Source organism: Electrophorus electricus, chromosome 22, assembly GCF_041902795.1.
Source record: "Electrophorus electricus isolate QZ-2024a chromosome 22, ASM4190279v1, whole genome shotgun sequence".
Lineage (NCBI taxonomy): Eukaryota > Metazoa > Chordata > Actinopteri > Gymnotiformes > Gymnotidae > Electrophorus > Electrophorus electricus.
Genome location: NC_137518.1, coordinates 14,822,501 through 14,840,404, shown reverse-complemented (window position 1 = coordinate 14,840,404; position 17,904 = coordinate 14,822,501). Strand labels below are relative to the sequence as shown.

At 50.2% G+C, this 17,904-nt stretch overlaps 1 protein-coding gene across 11 annotated transcripts in view; it reads left to right on the top strand.

Moving 5' to 3' along the window:
- itpr1b (inositol 1,4,5-trisphosphate receptor, type 1b) overlaps positions 1–17,904 on the top strand; it is a 112,689-nt gene that overhangs the window by 53,953 nt on the left and 40,832 nt on the right. For 7 of the 11 annotated variants that reach the window (XM_081705698.1, XM_081705692.1, XM_081705693.1 and 4 more), the window contains 7 exons: positions 1,165–1,200; positions 2,710–2,757; positions 4,089–4,218; positions 5,847–6,034; positions 16,752–16,935; positions 17,079–17,329; positions 17,839–17,904. The exon at positions 17,839–17,904 is cut by the window's right edge and continues 135 nt beyond it. In XM_081705698.1, the coding sequence (XP_081561824.1) occupies positions 1,165–1,200; positions 2,710–2,757; positions 4,089–4,218; positions 5,847–6,034; positions 16,752–16,935; positions 17,079–17,329; positions 17,839–17,904 (903 nt within the window). The remainder of the gene's footprint in view (positions 1–1,164; positions 1,201–2,709; positions 2,758–4,088; positions 4,219–5,846; positions 6,035–16,751; positions 16,936–17,078; positions 17,330–17,838) is intronic. The other 4 variants (XM_081705700.1, XM_081705691.1, XM_081705699.1 and 1 more) reach the window with 2 other exon arrangements.

Sequence of the window (17,904 nt, the reverse complement as noted above, 5' to 3'; positions counted from 1 at the left end):
ACCTGCATGTTATCTGTCTGTGACTGTTTATATATCATTCACCACTTATTTATTTGTTGTTTTGCTATTCCTTTTTTTTCTTCTTCTTCTCCGCACTCACGAGAATAGAAAACAACACCATCTAACACACAAACACACACACACACACACACACACACACACACACACACACCTGTCACAGGAGACCTTAGACGTTAAGAACACCAGAAGGTAATACTTAAAACACATACATACATGCATAACACACACACACACAGCTTGGTTATGTCAAATATTCATAACATTTGTCATATACAGACATTTATGAGCGCTTATGGAGATGACCACAGGTCAGACGTTGATAAAAAAAAAAAAAGCAAAAATAAATGTGTGTATACGACTTGAAAGTTACACCAATTAATTTGTGTAAGTGTTGTGAATATTTTATGATGTTCTAAAGTACGGGACTTAAAATATGTTTGTGTGGGAGTGTGTTTTAAGTTTGATCTGTGTGTCCTCTCTCTGCACGCGCGGGTGTGTGATTGACAGGGGCCAGGTTCTTCACAGGCCTACGGGCCTTCATGGGTTCCTTTACTGTCCTCCGTGTAAGACTTCCCTGGGACTAGGGACAGTTTGATCTCATACCCTGAGGACACACAGCCCTGGCATTATTCCTTCTGACTAGTCTTGGGACAAAGACAAACAAACGAATAAATATGGGCCAGTGACTGAACTTGCCCTTTAAGTCAGTGTGTACAGCCTGTCTTGCGTGGACTCTAGTCTCTGAGACGACCCGTGTGGTAAAGGCGGACTGTAAAAGGCACGAGTTGTCTGAGAGCACACCCACACAGGTACATCCGGTCCCGGTGTCTGTGTGAGGAGAATTCCCACCACCCTGCCCTTGTGGTAACGGACTTTTGTGAATGGCATGGGGTAGGCCTGTGAGGTTATCCATGAGGAGACTAGGCCTCAGCCAGCGGTACAAGGCTCCTCTCTCTCCCTCTCTCTCTTACACGCGCGCGCGCACACACACACACACACACACACACACACACACACACACACACACACACACACACACACACACACACACACACACACACACACACACCACAGTAGAGGTGGCTAGCTGGTTTGCCGGTTGTGTGTGCGCTCACTAACTCACCATTCTTTTGTTTCCACTAGCTGACCCCGCCCCCCGAGGCTGACTCTGTCATCGAGGTGTGTTCAACACCCATATTCGCGCCGTTTAATGCGGTTAGCCGCTAGAATATGGGTTGTTGCAGGTGGCAGTGAGTGCATCCTATAGGTCCAGTATGCATAGACGCATTCCATGCTGCCACGGACCCATCAGAGCCTTTCTCTCTCTTTCTCACACACACACACACACACACACACACACACACAGAGAGTTACACCAGAGGGGGGGTATGGCTACAGCCAAGGGAAAGTACACCTGAACGGTTGTTCAGGCAGCAAAGCATCTTGGCCACATACACGCACATGTGCGCGTGCACACACACGTGAGCACACACAGTATCGGAGTCGCACAGATTAAGCATACATTGCAGATGAGACGCACATTCACACGCACACACTCCACCCCATCTGACATGGATGTAGGCATGCACTGCCCCATCTTAACCTTATACATACACACACACACACACACACACACACACAAAAACACACACACACAAAAACACACCAAACAGCCTGCTTTTCTCTAGGTGGCTCTGCCCTTCGTTAATAATTGTACCATGACCTCTTTCTGGTCTCTTGGCTCAGCTCACATAGCTGGCTATGGCCTCGTTTTTTTAAGCAATTCATATTCCTGCTGATTTGTTTTTGTGTTTTCACTTGAGGTGGTGTGTGTGTGTGTGTGTGCATGCGTGCGTGTGCGAGTGTGTCTGGGTGTTTTTCCATGGCAGATGGGGGAAAGGTCTGTGCTCTGTGTCACTAGCGCACAGGCTCCATTATGTAATCTGTATAAAGCCTGCGTTTTTCTTTTTTTTTTTTTTTTTTTTTAATTTTTTTTTTTTGTCCCCCACCCCCCTCCTGGCAGTGACGTTTGCTTTTATGTAATTAACATGGTCCCACTGTGCTCTTCAGCACTCGGCAGGGGCCGGATACAATGGAGCCAAACCACCCTTCTGAAATGACGTCCCCCCCCCCACACACACACACACACCAGGCCAATTCCATTCATTCTTATGTGACTACTGACATGCCTAAATAGAAGTTCCTCCAGAAGTTTAGTGTACTCTTTTGGCTAAGTGACCCCTGGTGACAATTCCCTTCTTTAAGGTCCTAAGACACACTTAACATTAGTAATCCTTTTGAGAAGTCATATTTTTTGGTTCACTCTCTGAAGGTTAAGCTGTATTGCTAGTTAAGGCAATGCTTGTGACACACAGCGATGCACGTTTTCCCCATCTCACTCACACACACACACACACACACACACACACACACACACACACACACACACACACACACACACACACACACCTCTCATGTCCTTCATTTAACTGCATGGATGTAATCCACCCCACTTTCCCTTGCATGACCTAAAAATGAACAATGTGCACAGAATTAATCTTTTCTTTCTTTCTGTTCTCCCGGATCCCCTCACCCCACTCCTGGACAAACCCCTCACGCTCTTCCTCCTCCTCCTCCTCCTCCTCCTCCCTGTCTTCATGGCTTCCTGCTAACTCGCCTTGCTCTCAGGATCTTGATCCCAGCCAGCCCCAGAAGCAGCTGGAGGACCAGAAGCGGGTAGGTGGCGGCACGGCGTGACCCCGCCCTCTGACCCCAGATGGCCCCCCTTTCTTGTGCGGAGCTCCTCCCTCCACCTCACCCCCCCCCCCCCCCAAAAAAAAATCTAATTGGTCCTCCTACACGTCTACATGCCTGTCTTCATGCTACATGATTTCCTGTATTGGAAACGTTCCCTCCATTAGTAGTGTTTTCGGGTATTGTGGTTGTCAGACTTTTCTTTTTTTAAAACTGGATACATTTTATTAAAGCTGATACAAATTATGGCCGAAGAGTGGGACCTTAAAATTGAAGCTCCAGTTTTTTTTCTTTAGAACCACAGATCTAGGGTTAAAGCTGCAGTAAGCAGTTTTTTTAAAGACCGTCATGCTGAAAACATTCACTGTCCAGCTTACATTCTGACAGCTGTCACTAAAATAGAGTCTGTAGAGTGGGAGAATATTTCACCAACTGTCCTGGGCTCTGTAAACAGCAACTAAAAATTTCAACATGGCTCAGCTGTACTAACCAATCAGGGCACGTTTCCATGAGGAGGTGGTCCTCTCTGCTTGTCAGTTATTTTGTGCATTTAATATACTTGACACAGTCACATGGCGTAGGCTGGGTATTCAAGGCCTTTTCTTCAGAGGCAAGAGCTTTGGCGAAAGGTCCGGACGGTGGGTGTAGACTCCTCCGCCGGCTACGTCTGGCGGAAGTTAGTGAGATCTGCTTTTACACATCTCTGAGATGGGGGTGATGCAGTGACCTAATAACCACTGATCCGACGTCAGGCCTTTGTCACAACAAGCATGGCAAATCTGCCCCGGGTCTGCCCCAAGGTGGACAGCCGGCGTCTGGTGCGCTTTGGCGCGATCGTAACTGTGGGTGTGCTAGGACATGTTTGCTGCGTGGGATTACCGTGAGCTTTGTTCTGTGTTTTTGGTGACAACCCCCCACCCTAGCCAGTGACGTGAGAGTCAGTCTTCTGTGGCAGCCTCTCTGGTTCTTTCTCTCAGAGTGTCTCTGCTTGCATTTGGCCAGTGCACTAATATCATAAAACTCTGCTCTGTTGTCTGTTGGTCCTTCTGGTGTAAATGAAGATTTTCATGGCTAAATCTCAGCAGGCAAGGATAAATATGCCCCCTTTCGTATCTTGTTTGTTGTCTTTAAAGAAAAAAAAAGATTTTTGTTATTATCTTTTATGTTGAGTTTTTACACTTTTGCAATGATTTCTTCAGAACTGAAAGTGACATCAGTAGGTAGATGGTCTCAGCTGGTTCGCTGTCTGATGTTCAGAGGTGACGTTGGTAACACTGGTCCTTCTTTGCCTCTGTCTCCTCTCCCGTTGCCAGGGTGAAGCTTTGAGGCAAATCCTAGTCAACCGTTACTATGGCAACTTCAAGCCAGGAGGGCGGAGAGACAGCCTGACCAGCTTCAGCAATGGACCCCTTGCCCCAGGGGGCCAGAGTAAAGCTCCTGCAGGTGTGTGTGTGTGTGTGTGTGTGTGTGTGTGAGTGTGTGTGTGTGAGTGTGTGAGTGTGTGTGTGAGTGTGTGTGTGAGTGTGTGTGTGTGTGAGTGTGTGTGTGAGTGTGTGTGTGAGTGTGTGTGTGAGTGTGTGTGTGTGTGTGTGAGTGTGTGTGTGTGAGTGTGTGTGTGTGAGTGTGTGTGTGAGTGTGTGTGTGTGAGTGTGTGTGTGTGAGTGTGTGTGTGTGTGTGTGTGTGTGTGTGTGTGTGTGTGTGTGTGTGTGTGTGTGTGTGTGTGTGTGTGTGAGTGTGTGTGTGTGAGTGTGTGTGTGTGAGTGTGTGTGTGAGTGTGTGTGTGTGAGTGTGTGTGTGAGTGTGTGTGAGTGTGTGTGTGAGTGTGTGTGAGTGTGTGTGTGAGTGTGTGTGTGTGTGTGTGTGTGTGTGTGAGTGTGTGTGTGAGTGTGTGTGTGAGTGTGTGTGTGAGTGTGTGTGTGTGAGTGTGAGTGTGTGAGTGTGTGTGTGTGAGTGTGAGTGTGTGAGTGTGAGTGTGTGTGTGAGTGAGTGTGTGTGTGTGAGTGAGTGTGTGTGTGAGTGTGTGAGTGTGTGTGTGTGAGTGTGTGTGTGTGAGTGTGTGTGTGAGTGTGTGTGTGTGAGTGTGTGTGTGTGAGTGTGTGTGTGTGAGTGTGAGTGTGTGAGTGTGTGTGTGAGTGTGTGTGTGAGTGTGTGTGTGAGTGTGTGTGTGAGTGTGTGTGTGAGTGTGTGTGTGAGTGTGTGTGTGAGTGTGTGTGTGAGTGTGTGTGTGTGTGTGTGTGTGTGTGAGTGTGAGAGAGAGAGAGAGAGACCTACAGTGTCTATTCACAAGAGTGTATATGTGTCATGCTCCATCCACAGGTGTGACGGTGTGTGTCCATTTTTTCCACCTTTCCTTTTCCCACCCTTTCTGCTCAACCCTCTCTCTCGCTATCCCACCCCTCCCCACATCCCTGACCTCGTCACCCTTTGTAACCGGCTGTGTCCCACCTAATCAGAGCCATCATTGCTGTTGCTAGGCAACAGGAGCAGGGTGCCCACGCTCCTGTGTGAATAACCTGTGGACAAAACTGTTGAAGGAAGTCTGTTTGTGTCTGTCTGCCTTTTGTTTCCCCTTTCCTTCTACTCTCTCTCTCTCTCTCTCTCTCTCTCTCTCTCTCTCAATTCAGTCAGCTTTATAGGCATAAGATCATGTTCATTTACTGTACTGCCAGTCAGAAAACATGAATGAACTGTTGCAATAATAAGGAAATTAAGAACTAAAAGAATACTTGCAGTCAAGACGAGAAAAGTAAAGAAGTGAAAAGGATGAAAAATGCATAGTTCAATAAATACATAAAGGAGTTTACAAAAAGTTTTCAATACCATTGTGCGTGCGCGTGTGTGTGTTTGGGGGGGGGGGTGGAGTTAATTAATTAGTTACCTAGTTAGTGTTTCGTCTAATTTTTGTAATGTTGGTGTATTTGCTCAGATATTTCACCATCAGAAAGTGCAGCTCTGACTCTACAGTGTCTCTGCACTGCAGGCAATGCGTCCTCACCTGACCCCGTTGACCTGTTTGTTTTGCCTGGTTGAATGGAGGACCTCTGGTCCTAATTCTCGCCTCCCTGCCCAGCAGGCAGCGGGGGGTCGGCGGTCACGCGGGGGGAGATGACCCTGGCCGAGGTGCAGTGCCACCTCGATAAAGAGGGCGCGTCTGACCTGGTCATCGACCTCATCATGAACGCCACCACGGACCGCATCTTCCAGGAGAGCATCCTGTTGGCCATCGCCTTGCTCGAGGGCGGAAACACCGTCATACAAGTAAGAGCCCAGTTTGGTTCCAGTCCAATCTTTGCAGCGCCTGCGTTCCCCCTCGATCTCACCGCACGGTGCGTGGTCTTCCACACTGCGGTGGGCGCATATGGGCTGAACGGGGCACCACATGTAGAGGTGCCGTCCTGGAGTCGGCGGTCACGTGACCAGGTGGAAGCGATCCGATTGGACAGACGCCATGGGATTGAGGAGCGTGGCGCTCACGTTCTGGGTCAGGGCTACTGAGCAGAGCTGAGTGAGTGAGCCAGTGAGAAAGTTAGTTTAGGTGTTCAGTGTATTGTGTGTTAGTCACCATTGCAGTATTGGCCTTTGCAAAAGTATGCAAATAAACCTTGGAACGAATCACTGAAGTTATAGTGTGCTATGGGCATCGAAACGAGAGATTTTATTGGCTGCGTCGAGCCACGTTTACAGATGAGTAACGTTGGGATAACACAGGCCAACCTTAAACTGTCTTCCAGTCAGTGGAGGGGTCGTGTGCTCTGAACATGCTACGACGCATGGTGAACCCACCTCATGGAGCCAGTGAAGCGTGGACCGGTGCTCCTGTCCGTATCGCGCGGCGTTAGTGCATGGATGGATGAATAGGTGTGGTTACAGGCAAAAGAACTAGAAAACGAGGTACATATAGCGCGGAGAGGAGAAAGGGATGAGGGAAAAGACGAGAGGCGGAGGTGTGGAGAGAGAGCAGAGAAAGGAGTGAAGCGATGGAGGGAAAGAGAGAGGAAGAGGGGTATTATCGGTCTCTTGGGATCACTCCAGCACTGAGCAACTCCTCTTACGTCACTGTCTACAACAACCCCCACCCACCCCCCACCCCCGTGTTGCTGTAGCAACCCGGCAATCCGCTAACCTCACAGCGAGGTTGTGCGCGGGTGGAGGTGTGTTTGGGAGGGTGTGTATAGGACAATTACATTTCATCTCTTGGCAGAGTTTATGTTGGGCTATGTGTGTGTTCTGTTTTATATTATGTGTGTGCACGTTGGTGGGGTGCGTGTGTGTGAATGTGTGCGCTTGCACAAACAGATCGGGTTGTGTAATGGGCTTATTTGCATAGCTATTCTACCTGAAGCTCCTGCGAATTCTCGCCAGCTCACACACAAAACGGCTCACATGAGGGTCTGTTGCATAAGCCAGGCTGCACTCACATCATACCACTGCAGCTATGCTACACACACACACACAAACACACACCCAAACTGGGTCGCTGCTCACTGCGTGAACCAGGGCAGAGAGAGATGGGGAGGAAGAGAGCAGAGAGAGATGATAGTGACATAGGAAGCAGACTTCTTTTCTAGCCACTGGTGTCTGAGTGTGTGCGTGGGGGGGCCTGGTTTAATACCCTGCTGTGTAGTGCAGGTGCACATGACCTTCAACACAACTGCATTGTCACCTGTGGGGCGAGTTTGGCCCGGATGTTTAAAAACCACCGAAGATGCATGTGTGTGTTTGGGTGTGTGCGGTTAAGAGGACAACTGCTGCTTTGCTTCTGTTTCTAGATGATTCTATTCTCTATTTTGACTTCTACAGTGAAGTTTCTCTTTCTTTCTCTCTCTCTCTCCCTCCCTCATTTTCCATTGACCAATCCATCTGCTGTAAGATGCGTCCTTATAACAATGAAACATGCACTACGTTCACTTTACCTATTAGATCCGCACACACACTCACCTATTACATCACGTTCCAAGCATCCAGTGTGCCTGAGTCAAGGTCTTGCCTTCTATGCCCCTGTTTGTTTCCATGGTGATGCTGATGTGACTCAATGTCACCACTACCCAAGATGTGTGTGTGTGTGCAGAGCTTAAACCCTGATTGTCTCTCTCTGGTAATATCCCAGAGCAGCTTCCTGCTCTGCCATGTCAGCTACTCCAAGCCCAGGACCTAATTCCCAACTCCCCCTAACGTGAGTGAATGAGTGGGTGAGTGGAAGCCTCTGGGTATCAGCGGGTGCATCACATTGCTGTCTGTTGTGTAAGAGGAGACCTCCTGCTCTGTTTCCCACACAGAAGACCTTTTGTTTTTCATGGTAACGAGAGGAGGGGCAAATATATGCACACCCTTTTCTGCTAGTGCAAGACACCTGTGTGTGTGTGGAGAACACTAACAGTTGTAACATGCCAGCCTTTTTCCCCCCACACCTGAGTTGGAATTGATCATTTTACTAATTAGGGAGTTTCTCACAAAAACACACACAGGTGTGACATGTTTGTTTGTCAGCCACTCTCTCTTTGATATTGGCATGACACATCAGTACTGAATACTTGGTGATGTATCCTGCCAGCGTGCCTTTCAGTGCACATGCACTTCCAACACGAGCGCCAAACGATCACCAACCCCTACGAATAGGAAGACCCCGTTACAAAATGAAGAGAGACATTTGCTTATAGCTTTGCGTATATGGCTGTCACGCGGCAGGGGTCGTTATGCGGAAAGGCCGGCAGGCTGGCCAGATTTGAAACATAACCTCTGAGGCGCAACACGCTTGATTTGTTTCCTCTTCAAGACATTTTTACGTTTAACTTTGTGTTTTTCAGTCCGGTTACAGAGGTAGGCGAGTGGAGCGTTGGGTGTCTTGCCCAAGGATTCTTATTGGCCCAGACAGGGGATTGAATCCTGGCCCCCGACAGGAGAGGCAGCTACCGCTGGTGCAGCGGCAAGGAGACAAATGCCTCCCAAGTGCCCTGCTTCTCTACCTGCTGCTCTGAGCTCGACTCCCTAAGACGAGGTCTGTCTAGCAGTGGAAGTGGAGAGGGAGGTCTATGTCCAGCGTTGAGCTGGAGGACTCAAACCAACAAACACCACAGCTTAGTGTTCCTCCTGCTCAAATGCTCTTAATCCCAAAGATCAAATTCATTTATTCACCAAGTCAAGGTCTGAGAAAGTCGTTAAACTGCTTAGTGCTGTGACGCTCTGGTACTGGGATTTAAGAATCCAGCCTTAATTCAGTTCATGGATGTCCATTACCTCTTCTGCCTTTAGATAGACTACACATGTACTTTAGTCTGTACTTTAGTCTTTCAGCTGTGCCTAACTGAGATTCCTCTATCCCCCCAAAAATGACACCTTCAAAAGACACGTGATCGGCTAAGGCGAAACCTTGTGGGGGTGATGAGTAACCCTAAAGTAAAGGCAGACGCACATGCATGCGCGCACACCCATGCTCATGCACACACACACACCACTGGCTAACGTCAGTCCTGGATGCCTGAAGATACTTCCCTGCAGTAGGGTTCCTGTAGGATTCAGTGCATGTCGAACTGTTTGCTCAGGTGTGTGTGTGTGTGTGTGTGTGATGTATATCATTAAGACGTTATGATTCTTGTCAAAGCCCACGCTATGATTAGAGGCAGCTTAAACGGTAGAAAATGCACTGGGAACCTACACATGCCACCTCGCATGAAATATGATCCTGCTATTGGCTGAAAGCCCAGATGTAAAAGGCCTGTAATATTCTTGACCACAGAGAGCGAGACAGACAGACGGAGAGAGAGAGGGAGAGGGAGAGGTCAGACAGGACATGCTGAATGGTGACTAATATTAGGAAGAAGGGGAAAGAAAAAAGAGAGCGAGAGAGAGAGCGAGAGAGACGTGGGAGAAGTAGTTGAGTTGTGAGAGAACTGGAGTTGTGGATGACCCATGACGGAAGTATTCGCCCCCTCTTTTCTGGCGGCTAGAGAGAGTGGGCAGCAAGTCTCCATCTCTCTCTCTCTCTCTCTCTCACACACACACACACACACACACATGCACGTGCATAAGCAGGCACACACACACAATGTTCGCACAGACACACAAACTCTTGCGTGCACTCACACTCTCATACATGCATGCACATGCTCAGACACACATACAAATGGTCAGGAAGTCGTGCATCTATGCTTGTGTATAAACACAGGGCTTGTCTGATTATAGCTCTCGCTCTCTCTCGCTCTCACACATACACATACGCGCGTGCGCACACACATACACAATAATTCTGACAATGATGTCTGTACACACATTTTCATTTTCATAAGCATCTAAATTATCTCCCCACGTAGAGATGCATTACTGCACTCAGAATACTGTGATCTAGGTCCCATAAACCCATGCAGCGCCGTGTAGATGTGTGCGTTTGCATGCCAAACAGACACGGGCAAATCGCTTCGAAAGGATGTGTCAGCAGGCTCCTCGAGACAACGGCAGATAGTCTGCAGGTTGTGCAAAGGTCAGTCTCCCACAAGAACGCGTGGTCTCAGTGCTTGTGAAAAGACATGGTGGACAGAGCTCCGGGCACAAGGTCCTTTCTCAAGATCTTAAATTTGATGAGCAAGAAATTGAGCGTCTAATTTTTTTTTCTATGATGGTCTAGCCGGTTAACGGCCGTTCCATGGCTTACATGTCGATTCTCGTGCTCTTGACAATTCCCCATCTGATGAATCTAAAAAATACAACATTCCTAATTTCCATGATGCCGAATTCTTAGGAGTTTGTTAAGGAGGGGCAGAGTGGTCCTGCAGCAGTGTGCATGTGCGCGCGTGTGTGTGAGAGAGAGAGTTGGTGGGGGGGGGGTGTTATATTTGGAAGTCTCCTCCCCCTCATCCATTTGCTTGCCTACAGGCCTGGAGGCTCCTTAGAAAAGTATTAATAGAGTAGAATTCTATGACAGCGCAGCTGGGAGGTCTGCTGTGTGTGTGTGTGTGTGTGTGTGTGGGGGGGGGGTCAGTAGAACCAGCAGAAGCCCGGCCTTCCTTGCCCTGCGCTGTCTGGGTCGCTCCACCTCACACGTCCGCCCTGTCCTGCCACTTTCCACTCGGAAGTCTCCTTTATTGCCCCTCCGGTCAGTTCTGCCGCTGGATTGGCCAGTCAACTCCCCACGCTCATAAACGGCTTCAGAAAGGAGGACGCCAGCGAGGGAGGATTGGCTGAGATGTCCTTACCCAGCCTGCGTTAACGCTCTCCCTATCAGAGGCACGCTGCTCCGTGTGTTATGTAACTTGGAGTTTCGTGTCCCTGCTGGGGGGTGGGGGAACAGACCCTTCCTCTTCCTCCTCGACGCAGCGTTCCATTTCACAGTGGTTTCAGGTCGCCATTTGCACCTGTTGCTTACCGCCCTCACACACGCTTTCCATTAAACATTATCTCCTGACCCACATAACTTTGCCTGAAAGAGGCTGGCACTGGCCAGCGCTCACGTGTGTGTGTGTGTGTGTGTGTGTGTGTGTGTGTGTGTGTGAGAGGTTGGGGCTCCCACGTGAAACAAGATGAGCACAGACGTGCGGGTGCACCTTCCTGCTCCATGGCGGTCAGAGTTGTACTTGCAGATGCAATGGTACACTCGTAAAGCGGGCTGTGTTGTGTAATGTGCGTCGGGTTGTGTTATGTAATAAATGCGGCATCGCCTTCCAGGGCCAGTGCCTTCTGCTTTTACGCAGTTATTACACACCTCTCCCCCAGTACCTAACGTAGAGGAACAGGTGGGAATACTGAACCTCACCTGCTGTGAGAGAGAGAGAGAGAGAGAGAGAGAGAGGGAGAGGTTCCTGTCTAGTGCTCTTGGCCTTATTTACCGCCTCGCTCTGTAACTCTACATATCAGGGCTCTCCGTTTCACTGGTCTAAGTTTCGCTCTGGTGGCCTGTGCCAGCTCGTAAGGCATGTTCCACGCGGCCTCCGCCTGCCGGGCTTGGTGGCTCCGCCTGCTTTGTCAACACTGGACGCAGGCTTACCCGAGGCTACGCTGGCCCATCCTGATTGGGGGGGGGGGGGGGGGTGTTACTAGGGGACGCATGGGGTAGGGTCGAGTGTGAGGGACAGCGTGGGGTGGTGTGAGGGTTAGCCTGGGGTGTGAGGGACAGCTTGGGGCATTGTGGGGTATGAGGGACTGCAGGGTAGATTGGGGTGTGGGGTGTAGAACCGCGTGGGGCTGTGTGGGGTGTGAGGGCGAGTGTGGTGTGTGCGGGGCAGGGAAGTGCCTATTTCTGGGCGGTTCAGGGCAGTTTCCCCTGACCAGCGGGGTTCTCTCACTGACGAAGTGGATGAAGTTTTCTGGGTTCTCACCACTATGGGTAGAAGCCCCAGCAAGCTCCTGCCTCATCAGGTGTTGTCATACGGCTCTGCAACGCACACACACAAGCATTTGGCTTAATGAAAACAAAACACAGGATCCATTATTATGGCTTTTGCTGCTAAAACTGTGATGAGAGTTTAGTCTAGCGTGTGTGTGTGTGTGTGTGTGTGTGTGTGTGTGTGTGTGGCCCTGAGCTGGTTTGACCTTGAGGAAAGTAAAAAAAACAATCCAGTGGCTAGAAAGGACACTTGTAAATATAATACAGGTCCACATGTCAGAACACCAGCTGTGTACTAAACAAACTGCCCTAAAAAACAGACCAGTCTCTCCACGTATAGATCAACAACTTCCTGATAAACAGGAAACTGTATGTATGTCTTTTGTGGGTCTAATCACTGGTTCCCCCTCACTGTGTGGTGAGGACATATCACAGCTCCACAATACCAGTAGCCATTCCAGGGTTTCTTCCAGAAAGTTCCGTTTTGTGTGTGCGCGTGTGCACGTGTATGTGCTAGGGGACTTCCTGCAAGCATGTGACTGAATTAGCCACGGTGTGTGTGTGTGTGTGTGACTGTAGATGTTTTACAGTGTGTGGTTGTGCAAAATGATTGCGTTGTATAAAAATCACTAGGGAATATGATGATCTAGATTCCATACTATGGCCAAAAGTGTGTGTGTGTGTGTGTGTGTGTGTGTGTTCGCGTTCGCGTTTTAATGTTAGGTCCTAAGCTGGTTGGATTGAATGCAACAATATGTAAGAACAAGTGTGTGTATGTTGGCAAGCTTTGCTGCACGCGCGCGTGTGTGTATGTGTGAGGGAGAGAGAGATGTGGGCGTTTGTCTGCTCCGACGCTAATCTGAGTATGGCAGCAGGCTCATGCTGCGTTGGAGGTGACAGCTTTATTATTGCGGCTGTAGTTACAGCGGGAAGGATGCACTGGCCGTCCTCCCTCCCCCCCCCCTCTCTCTCTCTCTCTCTCTCTCTCTGTCTTTCCCTCTCCCAGTGTCCCTCGCTGTGGTTCGGTAAGCATGTTCCCGTGGTTACAGGGCCGGCGGAACGGCGGCCGCTAGCTGAGAACTGCCGCGAGCCAGGCAGGCGAGCCGAGCGCCTATAAATAGATCTTATGTAACATCCCCTTGTTGATGCCAAGATCTGGATGAGGGGGGGGAGGTGGGGGGAGGTTGGGGTGGTGCATCAGACCGGCAGAGGAAGGGAGCGCCAGAAGGGTGGGTGAGTGCACCGTGGAGAGCGAGCGAGAGAGAGAGAGCACGAGAGACGAATGAAAACGAGAGCGAAGAACAGAGAAGCAAGCCAGTGAAGAGGAGGTGGAGAGAAGGTGCCGCAGTCGTAGCCTGGCCCGCTTCCCTCCGCGTGCAGGCCTGGGGCTGAGGGCCTCGCCCACACCCACCCGCCCCTGCCGGGGCTCTTCCGGTGCGGTTGCCCGCTCCAGGGCCGACAATGAATGAAATCTCCCACGGAGCAGCTGGCAGAACGCTAGCCAGCCTCCTACCGGCTCCCATTCAGTAGTAACACTAGCACGTTGTGTGGCATGCGGGCCCCTGTCAGGTCTGGCCCCGGATGTACCCGGGGATTGAAAACGGACCGGCAGCCCCACCTGGGTCCCGGGCCACGGGAGCTAAACACACAGACGATGGATGACCGCCTGGAGAGCAACGCGCTTTTCCAAGCTGCTGTCATCCTCTCCTTAAGAGGGAGTCCCTTGCCTGCCTACCCACACACACACACACACACACACACACACGCCCCACCCCTTCTGCACAGCTAACTATACATCCCACCACTCTTCACGCAGACTAAGTTGATTTGATACGAGTTGATTTGATTCAAATAAAATTTTTGAAGTGGATGAGTCCTCGGGCACGCGCACAGGCATGCAAACACGCGCTGAGCCCACATGTGTGCACACAGGTGCGTGCACACGCACACACGCTGAGCCCACGTGCGCACACAGCCTATTTTGGTGAGCGCAATCAACAGTTGGGGTCGTAACCACCTGCAGCTGTGTGTGGATGTGAAACACTCTGGGCGAGGGGGGGACGGAACGGGGGTTTGTACCCTTTGAGTCTAGCCAAGAGATAAACTGGGACATTGGGCTCCTGTTTTCCATCTTATCAAATGACCAACTCTATTTTAAGACTCTTGAGGGCCAGTGGGGCAATTAATCACCGGTGGTACCAGCACGGGTCCCGAGTTCGGAACGCCGGGTACGAAAGCCACTATCCGGAGTCCGTCCGACCTGTGCTGGCTGAACAGATACGCCGTGTGATGCGTTAGAAGGGACTTGCGTCTTAAAGTCGCCCTGGGTGGGGCTCAGTCCCAACCATTTAACAGCAATAACGTTCCCCGGCTGCATTAAGCCTGACGGGACCTGAGGGCTTTAATAAAGGAAATGAAACATTTTGTTTGTCTTTTTTCTTTTTGTTTTTTTTTTGTTTGTTTTTTTGCCTTTACCTAAAATGACTCAGTCTGACACGCATCTAATGTCACGCAGCACGTTAGCAACAAGGCAGGCATCCGTCGTAGGCAGGGAGCGCCGCGACGACAGGGCCCGACAGCTGCTGCGCGGCCGTCATCTTTACGAGGAGGCAGCTCGAGTCCTGCTGTCCACGCCGCCCCTCTGCTTCCTTCCCTTCTGAGCAGTCGGCAGGGTTTTTCTTTCGGCCGGGGGGGGTGTGGGGCGTTGTGGAATGGGCGCACGCATCTTTTCTCTCTGCCACACGGTTGGACTCGGGCGCTGGCCCGGTCCCGGCGGGTTGTTTACACTCGTGCTTGCTGCTTTTGAACTCAGTGACGTGGTGAACTGCTTATGTAACCCCTCTGCTGAGCTGCCCTGCGAGCCTTCATCTGATGGGGATGCTTTTGCTGACGAGCCTCGCTGAAGAAATGACACGGATTATTATTATTATTATTTCTAATAGCCGTTTCAAACCTGGTTCCTCGTCCTTTTGATTTTGCTCTTGACGTGCCTATGAAACATTAGGAAGTTAAATTTTCAAAAAAAATTTTTTAATAGACATGTCTTGGAGTCCTCAGTTCTGTGTCTTTTCTTTCTGTCTAAGTATATGTGCGTGCGTGCGTGTTCTATTCCCTTAAGTGTGAAACAGTGTGAGCGAGTTTAACCTGGAAAGAAGGCAGGTTATGTAACAGGCTTTCAAAACTGCCCTAGAATCCAACTGATGGCCCCGCCTCCTGCTCCGCCTCCTGCTCCGGCCCCTCCCCCTCACGCTCTGACACAACACACGTTGGTTTCGTGCCGCTTTGGCTGGTGAAAGTAGGGCAGGATTTTCTTATGTGCCTGTTTTCCCTCCTTTTTCCTGGCCTAGAGGGTGAGAGTGTGACTCTCTCTCTCTCTCTCTCTCTCTCTCTCTCTCTCTCTCTCTCTCTCTCTCTCTCTCTCTCTCTCTCTCTCTCTCTCTCTCTCTCTCTCTCTCTCTCTCTCTCTCTCTGTGTTCCTCTTGGTCCCTTCAGCTACTCAGCTGATTATGGGCTTATATAAGGAGGGATTGTTGGGAAGGAGGAAAACAAACAAAAAAATAGGAAAGTAGGACAGGATATACCAGTGAACAAACGCTGTATAACCTTCCAGCAAACCCCTGCCATCCACCACAGAACTGCACACTGATCTTGATTTAATGTAATATGGCCCTGTGGCAGTGTTTCGTTCTCCGGTATGTAATTCTGGAGACCTAACCTTCTTCTTTACTGTTGAGATATGTACATGTACGGCATTTAGCTGACGCTTTTATCCAAAGCGACTTACAGTTAAGACAGAGTACAACTTGAGCAGTTGAGTACTTAACCACTGAGCTACCACTGCCACACTTTACTGCTGAGACATTTTACTACTGTTGAGTAAACAAATGATTGTCATGTTGGGCTGAGCCCCCTTGGTTTCTGTCTCTCTGTTCTGTGTGTGTGTGTGTGTGTGTGTGTTTGCCATCACTATGGATACATCATTGCCAGGAGGCAGATGGTGTTAAGTCAGGTGAGCTGAGGGAGTCACTACAGGTTATTCACGTGAGCAAGCGTGCACGTGTGTGTGTGTGTGTGTGTGTGTGTGTGTGTGTGTGTGTGTGTGTGTGTGTGTGTGTGTGTGTGTGTGTGTGTGTGTGTGTGTGTGTGTGTTATGTAACGACGGTGGCGTGAGCTCAGCTGGCAGTAAACATGTCTGTGGGAGGGACGTGCAAACTGAGCAGGCGGACATGGAAGCGGCCTGTCTCTCGGCTGCGACTCGTTAGGGTGATGGGCGGCTCTGCTCTGCGCTCTCCTATGTCCCAGCCCCCACCACGCCACCGTCTCCTGCTAGCCTGGCTGGTGTGCCGCTGAGCTTTGGAGGGGAATTCCTGCGCAGGGAACCCGCCCCATGCGGTCAGGGTGTTTCCCCCTTCCTGCCCACATTTGGCTAGAGGCTGTACACCGTCGGGTCGGTGAGGTCGCGGCCGATCTGCCCTCCCTCGTTCCTGAGCCTACCGAACGCATCCCGCTCAAACCGTGCCACGCACCTCGGAATTATGCTTCTAGTTTCTCAAATGCAACCGCAGGGTCTTGATGCATCGTTTGCCTTGTTTTTCTAACCCCCCCCCCCCCCCCCCCCCCCAAACTCATCTGTTTTCTCTCGGGCACTCTGTCCTTCTGCAGCGGTCGTTCTTTATCCGACTGACGCGTGACAATAAGTCGGAGAAGTTCTTCAAGGTGTTCTACGAGCGCATGAAGCTGGCGCAGCAGGAGATCAAAGCCACCGTCACGGTCAACACAAGCGACCTGAGCAGCAAGCGGAAAGACGAGGATGCCGGGGACAAAGAGGCACCTGCCAAAAAGAAAGGTGTGTGTGTGTGTGCGCGCGTGCGCGTGCCCCGAAACGAGAGACCTAATTCCGAAGAGCAGAGGTGGGAACTCCCGCCAGTAACAACAAAAAATGACATATAATCGGATAACACTGTTACGCTTCTCCCCTTAACCTCTCAGCGAAGGACGTCGCCGTGGTCACGGACGAGGTGCGCGAGCAGCTTCTGGAAGCTTCCACAGCCACGAAGAAGGCCTTTGCTGCGTACCGGCGGGAGGTGGACCCGGACGAGCACCTGGGTGGGGCCGAGGTCCAGGCCAGCTCAGGTGACAAGAACCAGGACGAGGGCGAGATGAGCGTTACCATTACCATCATGCAGCCTATCCTGCGCCTCATGCAGCTTCTGTGTGAGAACCACAACCGCGAGCTGCAGGTCAGCCACAGCACTAGGGGGCACTAGACAGGAAGGGGGAGCTACAGCTATTGGGGGGGGGGGAACCCCAAAGAACAACATGACCTAGTGAAAGACACACTTCACTGGACTAACTGGTGATGGTAAATTAGGGAAGTATTTAAAACTTATTGATTAGGTAGTATGCGAATGCTACGTGCTGGGGTTAGCGTGTATTAGACAAATCCAGGAAGCCAGGAAGTTTTGTTTATCTTTCTCTCTCTCTCTCTCTCTCTCTCTCTCTCTCTCTCTCTCTCTCTCTCTCTCTCTCTCTCTCTCTATATATATATATATATATATATATATATATATATATATATATATATATATATAAATATATAAAAGTTTCTTACGTTAGTCTCACAGAAATAAATCCAGACAACTCTGATCTCTGCAGACAATCCCTATGATCTCTGTTCTCTTCCTGAACTAATGGTCCTAATGTGTTCAATAAGCACAATCGCACATCCTTCGTGTCTGTCTGTCTCTAGAACTTCCTGCGCTGTCAGAACAACAAGACCAACTATAACCTGGTGTGTGAGACCCTGCAGTTCCTG